The sequence below is a fragment of the Physeter macrocephalus genome, chromosome 7 (genome assembly GCF_002837175.3).
Source record: "Physeter macrocephalus isolate SW-GA chromosome 7, ASM283717v5, whole genome shotgun sequence".
Taxonomy (NCBI): Eukaryota; Metazoa; Chordata; class Mammalia; order Artiodactyla; family Physeteridae; genus Physeter; species Physeter macrocephalus.
The window spans coordinates 126,892,252-126,904,034 of record NC_041220.1 but is presented as its reverse complement, the minus strand read 5'-3'; the positions used below and the strand labels follow the sequence as shown (position 1 = coordinate 126,904,034).

Sequence of the window (11,783 nt, the reverse complement as noted above, 5' to 3'; positions counted from 1 at the left end):
CTGTGTTTGGCCATGATGTTCAGGCCTCACCCCTGCGCGGTCCAGCCAGGGCCAGACCCAGGCTGCCTTGGGAGATTCTGGAGCTGGATCTTCTGGGGCTGCTGGAGGGCAGTTCGGGTTCCACCTTCTCCCCCTCTTCTGGCTTCTCTGGGAACCACAGGTTTGTGCTCTTTGATGCTTGTCTAAAGGCTGCACACAGGACTTTTCAAAGGTAGAAAACGGGAGAGTGAGAGAGGGAACGGGAGGGAAGAATGGAGAAAGAAAGTCTAACCAGTGCAAACATTAAAATAAAATGACCTTTGTGCCATAAATTGGGGGGTTGGCGGAAGTGGCTGATTATGCAGCTGAGGTATTTGCAGCGTAGAATTTGCTGGGTTGGCAGATTAGTCCCATTTATGCTGGGAAAAGTATGCCATGACATTAAAGGATGTATTTGTTTGCTAATCTGCTTCAGGCTCCTGAGGCCTTGTTATAAAATAAGCAGGTGGAGGAGAAAGAAAGGGTCAGAAAGAGGGGTTGGGAGGAGACAGAGTTTTTTTCATCCCCATTTCTGCTGTGAGTTTATTAACCCAGTTCCTAATGAGGCCTTCGAAAACACTATACGACCCATTCCGTAAATAGAGCATGTTGCACTTATAACACCGACGAAGTAGAGGGTTTTTGTTTGTTGGTTCTGTTTTTGTTTTTTTACACAGTTAATGTGATCATTTTTGTAAACGCGCAAGCAAGAAGATATTCCTTCTGCTATATCAAACATAGGTTTTAAAGCACTTGTTTGAGAAGGAAGCAGATGAAAAGTGTGTTTCGGTTTCTAACAAGCTTTAATCCTCATCACGAGATTTATTGGGAGCCGCCATCAACAAGTATTTAAATTTGAAGCAGTCTCCTTTCTTCCAATGTTTTAAACTCCTTTCCCCGGAAGGCAAACAAACATTTGCTTCTCTGTTGCCTTTTTCCTCATGGATGGACCCAGTGCAGTAGCCAAACATCCTCTTAATCTCTTTTTCAAAGACTATAACTTTCTTTCGGGTAAAGCAGTCACTTTGTTTTGTTCCACAGCACCTTGACAATGCTGAGAAAACATAATCCTTTACCTAGAATAGAATCTCAGATTTGCCCGTTCCATTACCCGGTGGCCTAAGCATTTGTATTAAGAGACAGTTAAGGTTTTTTCAGTGAGGCATTTCCTTCCTTACCTTCCTCACAGAAAGTTCTGCTTTATTTTTAGTAATATCCTGGCTCCTGGTATTGTGTTTGTGCACATAATCCCTTCACAATAATGCTTAGCGCTCTGGTGGCACCTTCCCTCCAAGGAACTCAAAGGCCTTTACAAACCTTAATCGGTTCTCGCAGCACCCCCATGAGAGAGGTGAGGGTTCCACTGCAATTGGTATATTACTATCCACATTTTGTGATTTTGCCAAAATGCTTCTACCTTCTTCCCAGTGTGCTTTCTAATGGAATTCACCTGGAGCCCACCGGGGCTGGGCAGTTAAGACCATGGTAAAGAACGAATCTCGTCGGAAGGAAACCGGAATGAAAGATGTGGACTGTGGTGTACGCAGAGCTTGGTGGTCACCACCTCCACTGACCCTCCAGGGAAGGGGACAGGAGGGAAGGCATGGGGCCCTTCTCTTCCCCGAGACCAGAGGAGAAGCCTGATCCTGGGTGGCAAGGACAGACAATTTCTGCCCAGAACGTTGAACAAATTCCTGTGGTTCAGAGCTGTGATTCCAGGGCTGATGGGCCCTGTGATGATGAACTCTAACCTGCCCAAAGGGGTGAAAAGTACAAATTACCCCAGAAGGCACTGGAAAAATCCTTACCGTTCTTTGGGTTGCTGCAACCTGGCTCTGTGCTAAAAGTTCACTGTAATGGTTTTTCAGGAGCACCAACTTTCTGTGAGAAAACCTACCCAAAATCTCAACATTTTCCCAAAGTGTGGGCCTTTGTGAACACCATGTTTAAAAATGTGTGTTAATATTACTGTATCTATTTGAATGATCCCACCAACTCCTAGTTTTTACTAGATATTTTATTACTAAAATGGGAGCGACAGGGTTTTGTTGTGTGTGTTGTGTGTGATACTTTAAACATCTTTCCAGGTACGTTTATCACTAAGTCTTGAAAGAATAGTCTACACATTTCCCAATGATTTTGTGAACCATTAAAAACCTTGTAAATTTTTCGGCTTCAATTTGCTAGTGAATTCTGTTCCCCCAAAGAGACCCCCACCAAAGATACAGGCTACTGGGTTATACTTGACATAGACGTTAGGTAAAGTCTATCCATGCACACAACTGGTATAATGAAAACGGAAGGAAGGAAAGCAAATCAATTGGAGAACTAGAATTTCTACGTAAACCGTATTTGGAAACTCCTGTTAACTCCGTAAGTGCTTTGGTGCGTGCCCATCTTTAAAGGAAGGACTCAGAGAAACATGACAAAATGAACCAAGACTCTAACAACCTCACACTCAGGAATTTAAGTAACGACAGGCCAGGGAAATTATTTTATTCTATCTTTAGAGCAACTTTTCTAGAGCCTTCCCCTGATTAAGATAAATTAAACATACACTCAGGTTTGGTTTTTCTATAAATTCAATAATTATTTTTGCAAAATGGAAAGCTTATACATTATTTTTAAAACATGTTTTACATATTAGAAATAACACAGAACTGAATATTTTCCTTTTTTTTTTTTTTTGTGGTATGCGGGCCTCTCACTGTTGTGGCCTCTCCCGTTGCGGAGCACAGGCTCCGGACGCGCAGGCCCAGCGGCCATGGCTCACGGGCCCAGCCGCTCCGCGGCACGTGGGATCTTCCCGGACCGGGGCGCGAACCCGCGTCCCCTGCATCGGCAGGCGGACGCGCAACCACTGCGCCACCAGGAAAGCCCTGAATACTTTTCAAACTAAGTTAGGGTGGTCGGTATGAAGCTCATAAATAAATTTTCTTGGTCACAAAGAAGTAAAAGTTAGAAGCCATTCTTCTAAGTTTTGTTGTTAGAAGGAAACATTAATTTCACTATTCAAACTAAAATCCCTTGGCACGCGGCAAAAGGCTTGTCAACGTGAATATCCCCAAACCCTGGAAAGAATCTGAACCAATGACAAACTTTTGACCAAACAGATGCCAAAATACCAAAAAGACAGGAAGCTAGGCATTTTCTTTCCTTGCTGAACTTAAACTTTCCGTGAATTATACTGTGTATTCAATCACAAACTATCCCAGACAATAGGATCATACACTAGTTTTAAGTCCATAAACATGAGATTCTGGAATTAGAAGTCAGACCACCATGGAGATAAAGCAGGGTAAACTCTAATCAGCAACACCTGACCTGCTCTTTTTTGTGGCTCAGACCTTTCCTGTTACTGTTGTAGAAATGGCACAAACTTCAAATAAAGGACTATCGTTGCCTTTTCGACGGTAATAATTAGCTACCTAAAGATATAAAAAATAATTGGTTTGGAATAGACTAAAGATGTAGTGCTCTAAAATCTTTTAAAGTTCTTAAATTCCAACTCTTTGCATGATCACAGCGGCACGGAAACAGATGTCTGACTCCCAGATTAAATTTCTCCCACCCGCTGCAAGACATGTAGCACCTAAACACTAACTTTCACCAACAAATTTCGTCCAACTTCACAAAGAAAAATATTGTTTTTCCATTTCTTTAATTTTGTATCAGTTTGAGATGATGGATGTTCGCTAAGCTAATTGTGGTCATCATTTCATGATGTAAGTCAAATCATTATGCTGTACACCTTAAACTTATACAGTGCCCCATGTCAATTATATCTCAATAAAACTGGAAATTTAAAAAAGCTAGTAGAAAACAAAAAAATTCTCTCAGCTTGTTTCCTGGGTCATAAAAGCCCGATCTCTTATTTACCTGCTTGCATTTTATTCCATCATACCCGGTACCCCTGATTTTCCAGACACATGGAATTGTGGGCATTGTGGATTGCACTGGAAGTCCATGGAATGGGGTGAATACGATTGTGATGTTAGTTAGAACGCAGAACATGGCTATAGGTGCATTTTGCCCTTGCACCATAACATGTCAGTTTAAAGTCATCTTTTAAAAATTGTCATAAAATACTTAGGCATACAAAAAGTATAGACTGTGTTACAATCAACATCTGTATTCCCATCACTCAGCTTAAGATATGAAACATTTCAACTCCTCTCCCCTGAGGAAATTCCTTCCCAGTACTTGGTGCTTTATGTTTCCATTCATGTAGTCTTTTACTACATGTTCGCATAAACAACATATTATTTTGCATGCCTTAAACGTTAAATAAATCTTGTTAAGTATCCTTCTGAAACATTCTTTTTGCTTTTGAGACTCCTCTGTTTTACATACAGCTTTTTTTCCCTTTTTTTTTAAACTGCCACGGGTACCGTATTGTACGAGTATTCCATAGAAATCCATTCTGTTACTGATGGATATTTAGATTGTTTCCAGTTCCTTACTACTTACAAATAATGGTGCTATGATTTTCTCATTCATTACTTTATTGAATAGCTTGCTCTGAGATATACACTTGAAGAACTGTTGGGATTATAGAGTTTTCAACATTATTAGACATGCTAGTTGTTTTCCAAAGTGGCTGCACGAATTTATACTCTGCCAGCAGAGCGTGACGCTCCCCCGCTCCATGTCCTCTGGGATTATGAACTCTGTAAGCAGGGTTTTTTAGCTGCTGGAATCCTCTGTGGCCAGGGTGAGGATATATTCCTCCAACTAGTGCAACTGCTAGTCACCCAAAGGATATTTCTAGCTTGGATTCTGTCTTCATGTTTATTTCTAGGTTTTGAGCTCTGTGTCATCCAAACCCTGAAGCCATGGTCGGGTGAGCCCACAGTCAATCCTCTTTTTTATTCCAAAGCACAGACCAAGTCAAGAGAAGTTCCTTGTGGTCTCCCTGGCCTGTGGGAGGATGTCTAGTCTGCCCTTACACTGAAGGTGTTGGTCTTTAAAGATCTGAACATTATGTATGAGGCTCAGTCACAACTTCAAACATTGTATGGGCTGAAGGGTCTGAGTGGCCATTAACACCTAAACTCCTTGCTGATGAGGTTGCCATCCTCCTTCCCAGTACCCAGCCCCAGCCCGAGAGCCTCAGTGTTGGTTCAGGCTTATTGTTCTGGTTTTTCGTTTATTGCCAATGGGATTTAATTTTCCTGTTTAGGCCTTCGGGGATAAGTTTTTCTCTTATTTTCTTGTGCCCCAGCACTTAGAGGGAAGTTACGGTCTCCTAATAACTAAAGGGATGATGGGAAGCACAAAAGTTAACTATAAGGTTCTATTTATTTCAATGTGTAAGCCTTATTTTCTAAATCAAGAGAGTCCAAAAGAACTTTCTGAGTGATGGAAATGTTCTACAATCGATTCTGTCCAATATGGCAGACACTTGTCACATGTGGCCTTTGAACATTTGAAATGTGGCTAACATGTCTGATGAACTATATTTTTAATATTATTTAATTTTAATTAAAATCTCAAATAGACATGTGACTAGTGACTATTTTATTTGACAGCAATTTATATATATATATTTTTGGCCGCACATGGCTTGAGGGATCTTAGTTCCCTGAGCAGGGATTGAACCCAGGCCCTCGGTAGTGAAAGCGCGGAGTCCTAACCACTGGACAGCCAGGGAACTCCCAGCACATTTCTAAATAGTAGTAATATTCTTTGTCCCTTGGGTGGTTTTACGTACTAATAAACCAATGTAGTCTGGGTAAAAACCCCTTGCAAATCTACTTTAAAAAAAAAATTTATTTAGTTTTGTTTATGATTTTTGGCTGTGTTGGGTCTTCGTTGCTGCGCGCGGGCTTTCTCTAGTTGTGGCGAGCGGGGGCTACTCTTTGTTGCGGTGCGCGGGTTTCTCATTGCGGTGGCTTTTCTTGTTGTGGAGCATGGGCTCTAGGCGCAAACGGGCTTCAGGAGATGCGGTGCGTGGGCTCCGTAGTTGTGGCTCGCGGGCTCTAGAGCGCAGGCTTCAGTGGTTGTGGCGCACGGGCTTAGTTGCTCCACGGCATGTGGGATCTTCCCGGACCAGGGCTCGAACCCGTGTCCCCTGTATTGGCAGGCGGATTCTTAACCACTGCGCCACCAGGGAAGCCCACAAATCTATTTCTGATAGTCAAAGGATGAAACAGTTGAGATGTGATTTCAGAATGTCTACCACCACAAAACTGTACAGCCCTGTTATTTTGATAATCAGGTGTTTCTTGCCTGACTTGTCTTTCTGGGAATTTTCAAAGAGCCACAGTGACTGGGTTTAAGTGCACATTCTTTCCATTGCCAGCTTCTGAACTGGAAGTCGACCAATCAATTTCCAACAGCTTCTTCAAGGATATTTATGGATTATCAAAGTGTCAAGAAATCTCAAGGATAATTTGGAGCACAAATACAGATATTCAGAATGCAACGTAAGACAATATGATTAAGTGTGCAAGTTGGTTTTTCTTTGAACTGAAGAAGTTTATTGGTAACCTGGAAATGCGTACAAGTTAAAACATGAATACCTCATATGGTTAATTTATAGCATTTTTATGAAAACAAGAAAAAGGAAAAAACCCCACAATACTACTAGGTCTGGACTGGGCTTATATTTCCAATTTTTTAAACTTTCAAAGGGCATTACAGTATGTGAAATAACTCTCAATTCTTTTTTTTAACTGCCGTAAGTACAGGTTAAGAAGGCTAAAGCGAAAATGTTAAGTCTGAATTATAACGAGAACAAATACGTATTTGGAAACAAGGTCCCATAAGCCTAGCTGGTGCTTTAGCCATTTCATGGGCTGGCCTTCAAAATTAAAGGTTTGTAAATAATTTTCACCGTGCTTTCAGCTACACGCATTTTCTATGTTCTTGTATAAAACTGATGCCCACAGTTTTGGTATTTGGAAATGCACTGAAATGGATCCTGGAGTAAGGAAAGCATTCCACGGGAGGAATGAACCAGGTCAAATAATGAAAAAGCTAAAAGTTTGCCTTTTAAAACTCAGCACACATTTCTGGATAAAACTGACTTAAACTCCTGTCCAGAGATTTTTCATGGATATTTTCATTGTTGCCAGATGATTCAAAATGTCTATAAGAACTGAAGCCCCTCAATCTAGTCAACATATTTCAGACATTTTGCTTATTAAGGGCTATTCTGACACTCTTTAAAAAAGAAACAAGTTTTCTCTAGAAAGTGTTTTTAGCATAATGAATATGTATATTTTCTCAGAGTGCATGCAGCCCACTCTTCTCTTGATAATCTTCATAGAAACGTCTCAGTGATTCAGGAAGTCTGGGTGTCACGGCGCTCAAGGCTTGAGTAAAGTGTTTTTTCATAATGCAGTTGGCTTGAATGTCTTCTTCCAGAGCCAGAAGGGCTGCCTCTCTACATACGGCTATAATCTGAAACAATACAAACAAACAAACACAAAAACAACAACAACAAAAAAGGAGAGCGAAAACAATCAATACTGTTTTTTAGAAATGTTAACGTTTGAAATATTCATCCGTGGTAACTTCTACAACTATAAGCCCATCCCTAAGATTTATGTTTGGGAGTCATTCCACGTAAGTTTTCAAAAGGATAAAAAGTAATCACCTTCATTTCAAAACAACATATTAAGTACTGAGATCCAGGAGCGGCAAAAAGATACATGTTACGGCGTTTGCTCTTAAGGAGCTTACAACTGTAAAGGTGGAGGAGCGGACGTGCAGGCACAGACCTCTAACACGGGATGACAAAGGATGGGTGTGTCTGTGGTGGCGGGGTGGACGGGGGAGAAGCCCAGTGATAAGGGGAGGGCCCGGGAAGGAGGCACTGATGGGGAGTGGGGACCTGCACATCAGCACACCTCGTCATAGCACAGAATTTCCACATTCCTTTCAACCTTTGATCTATTACCAACATGTAAAAGCATTTCTTTATGTGCATCTCCTTAATGAGTTCTTAAATCTTAGGAATATCAGATAGAGTTGTCTCCGTTTACTTTGGAGAGCTGCATTAGAACAGAGAAGTGAATTCTGTTTACTCAGCGAGGAAAGCTGGGAGAATTGAAAAGAAGCTGGGGAGCGGGTGGAGTGGACGCAGAGGGAGGGAGGAGAGAGTGCGCGGTAGGAAAACGGAAGGGAGGAAGGTTCAAGTCTTGAATCCTGAAATGTGTTTTAAGCTCTCTGGACTTCAGACAGCGGAAGCGGGCTGATGCCAGTGTCATTCTAAAGACACATTACTGTGGTGAAAAGAGCTTGTGGGATGAAAAGAGATATTGTGATTTTCAGGGCAACAGGGAAAACAGTGATTGATATTGACTGCACCCTTATATCGGTAAATGAAAGGGCCAGCTGAAACACATTTGTCCAGCCATTCAGCATATTTTCTCTGTTTGTTCACTTACTGAAAAGAGTTCCTCTGCTTATGCTGGGCTAATGGCTGCCAAAGCAGTTTAGTCGCTCTTTAGGGGGTTTAGCAGCATGTTTAGGGAGCTTTCAAAAAAACATGCATAGATTTAGATGGCTTTGTCAAATCACGACAATGTAACTGTTAGTTCTGGGCTTCATTAATGAGCACTGAAGTCCACTATAGTGGTTATGCATGTTAATGCTTTTCCAAAAAGAATGGCTACCAACTTGTTGAAGGAAAAAACAAAACTTCTAGGGATTAGTGAAACAACTTCATCACATATTCTGGTGCAAAAAGGGCTATCTGAAAATCAGACGTGATATTTAATAAGCACAGTAAAAGCACATAACACGCCCCCATGGTAAACTGGTTCTATTCTGTTCCGAAGGAACCTTAGGGACCTCCAGAAGGAGGTGAAGGGACCAAGTACGGAGAGCTCAATCCCCTCCTCGCCGCCCTCTGAGCAGCACTTCTTTCATCTGTGCAAGAATCTGAAGCGATGCTTGCGAGGCTGAAAAGTAGGAAGAAGAATCACTGGAAGAGGCAAAGAGGACTGAATTTCCTGCTCGCTGGTGCAGTTCTAGCTGCTTCTCTGAGACAGTACAGGAAAGGTTTCCACTGTGTGTCTCCCCGCTCAGGCTAAGTCGAGTAGAGAGGTTACCACCACTGGGCCAATGCCCTGTCTTGCACACTTCATACCTCACACTTCCCTCAGAGAATACTGGACCCAGCACAGAACGGCTACAAACACTTACCGAACACCTACCATGTGTGCTAGACAATCACTAAAGACTTCACTAATTAATTGCTGTGGGACTTGTGCCCCCAGGTTTTGTACAAGCAGTGACCCCATCGTAGAGGTACGTGTGGAGCCTGAGGGAAGCATGGCAAATGGAGAGGTGGTGAGCGGTGGGAGGGAGGCTGGGTTGGGCTGAGGAAAGAAGGGGAGGCGCAAGGCTGCCTGGAACCTCTCAAAATTCCTGGAATTTGGCTCACGTGGCCGGGTGGCTAATATTGCTGGCACATTTGAGAAAGTGAACCAACAATCTAGTAAGGCTTCCTCTCTCAATACACAGTAATCAAACTGGGAGAAGAAGAAATGATTATACTCCTCTAATAACTGGAATCTCAAGTAGCCTAACATGGCAAGGTAGGGAAATGCAGGTAGTGGGAAGAGAGGTCACTGAGGCCTCGAAGGCCGTCCTTGGGGTCGGCTCCCCTGAGCAATTCCTCCTTGCAGATCAACCTTCCTTCCTGCATATCTGCATCTATAGATTTTTCTCTAAGCTATAAACTGCTCTTTGCCCTAAGCTTCTACGGCAGTGGCAGAGGGGGGCACTGGTGGTGGTCAGGGCGGTAACTGCCATTTGAAAGCTGGATGTTAGTAACTTGGGGCCTTCGGTATACGTTAACATTTCACAATAATTTGCCAACTATATTTAATATTGGCCTGACCCTTAATTAACAATTTCTACAGAATTGTGAGGTATAGAAAACTTGGACAGAGTTTTGACTAAAGCACTAAGAAATGTTTGGATTAGACAGAGATGACCTTTAGAATCTCTGGGAGACAATGACAAGGGAAACAGAGCAGCTGAACACTGGTACTCAAGCACCTCTTATGAAATTGTCTTCCGTTGTGTGGAAGGAGCCCAGCTGTTTGCAGTTCCAGGGTGGCTGAGGGCTGCCTGAATTCAACACTTGCTCCAATAAACCTTATCCTGTTCCTTTTTATTTACAAGGGATGCCCTGAAGAACCAGCCAATTAGGCAATCCTTTCTGCCACTTTTATTTTCCTATCATATTTGCTTAGCAATATACAACAAGTAATTGAGAGGAAACAGAACTCTACTCATAATTAACCCGTCACTCATCCATCAACGTCCACTGAATGGCTGGCTACTCTGTGCAACAACTAGGTGAGGCCAGCTGGAGGGTCCAGAGATGTCCAAGACATAGTATTAAGAGGTACCACTAGCCAGGCAAAAGGCGAGTGCTTTGGTATGGAAAGAAGGAAGGAATTATTGGTTCATAAACTGGAGCGGGAAGGACAGAATTTAGATATGCACACAGGAGAGGAAGGGGCATTCTGAGCAGAAGAAAGAAAGTGCGCAAGGTGGGGAGAGAGGGACCAGGAACTACAAGGATCTATAGCCTCAGTGTCCAAAATGGACGGGGAAAAAGAGCAATTCTATCACGAAAATGTCACTAAAAATAACAGTGATAGTTTTCAGAAGTCACGTGGGCCATAATGACAGTAAAGGCTAGTCAATGACACTCACCTCTAATGCTCTAAACCCAATTCACAAGCAGATGATGCACTAGCAGCTGACAGAGCATAACTCCTAAAAGATCCTTTGTTTTTATTTTTTTCCCCATAAAAGGGCTTTTCAGTAGAAATTCCAAAAGGGAAAACATTAATCAGACTATTGGTTCTTCTCTCCTAAACTCCAATAAGAAGATAGTCCCGGAAATGCAAGTACTCTCAGGAGATCCATTTCGGGATGGCTGGTTTCTGTTTGCCCTGGGTCATTTATCTGGGCGTGAGTTCCAAGATACCATGCTTCCCAAGAAAAGTGCAGCTTTCCTGCTTGTTTTCATGGCCCACGCCAGCATTCCCCTTGACATATTAGTGTCTTTTCAGAGGAAGAAGTATTTCATGATCAAATAGGTTTTAGGTAACACTGTATACACTCTGTCTCCCACAAAGCACAGCAGAATGCTAAAGATTTCTGGGAAGCCTAGCAATGATGAGCTGCTTGATTTTTTTAACCTGATGTTTCCCACAGGCCTCTCGACCCGTCCTCGGTTTCTGGCAGAACACCTAGAAGTGGTCACCCTTAGGGCTACTGCTGACCTTCTGCACGCGCTCTGGGAGGTGCTCACCCACCCAAGCAGCTCAATCTAGGCACGATATGGCTCTTGCCTAGCTTACATCCTTTTTTCTTTTGCTCTCGCCTACTCCAGAATAGAGAGAAAAGGGAAAGGGCTGAGCAAGACAGACTGGAGGAGGACCGGTCTGTTTAACGGAGTCAAAAGGCAGCAGCCACAGCACACACTTGTGCCCTGGACCTGCAAGTAGCCCATGCACATTTGCGGAATTGAATTGAACAGTTCCTTAACTAGCCACAGAGTTTCCAAAAGTGCACGTTATACACATATTTCTAACGTTTGGCCAATATCCTGTAATATTTTTACTTAAGTTTCATATGACCCAGACTTTGTCAGTTACGTTTAAGTTTTTGGAATGATAAACTCAGTAAGAAAAATTATTTAACACTGTGATGTATGTTCATTTTAAGCAAATGTTTTGGTCTGGGGCACTACTTTGAATCTAGTCCTTTCCTTAGAAGTAATAGAAATT

At 42.5% G+C, this 11,783-nt stretch overlaps 1 protein-coding gene across 3 annotated transcripts in view; it reads right to left on the bottom strand.

Moving 5' to 3' along the window:
• Positions 1–6,473: 6,473 nt before the first annotated feature.
• The window catches only part of AFG2A (AFG2 AAA ATPase homolog A), a 337,003-nt gene continuing 331,693 nt past the window's right edge, over positions 6,474–11,783 (bottom strand). Inside the window, exon 15 of one of the 3 annotated variants that reach the window (XM_024119179.3) lies at positions 6,474–7,425. In XM_024119179.3, the coding sequence (XP_023974947.1) occupies positions 7,249–7,425 (177 nt within the window). In that variant the 3' untranslated portion in view covers positions 6,474–7,248. The remainder of the gene's footprint in view (positions 7,426–11,783) is intronic. The other 2 variants (XM_024119178.3, XM_028492258.2) reach the window with 2 other exon arrangements.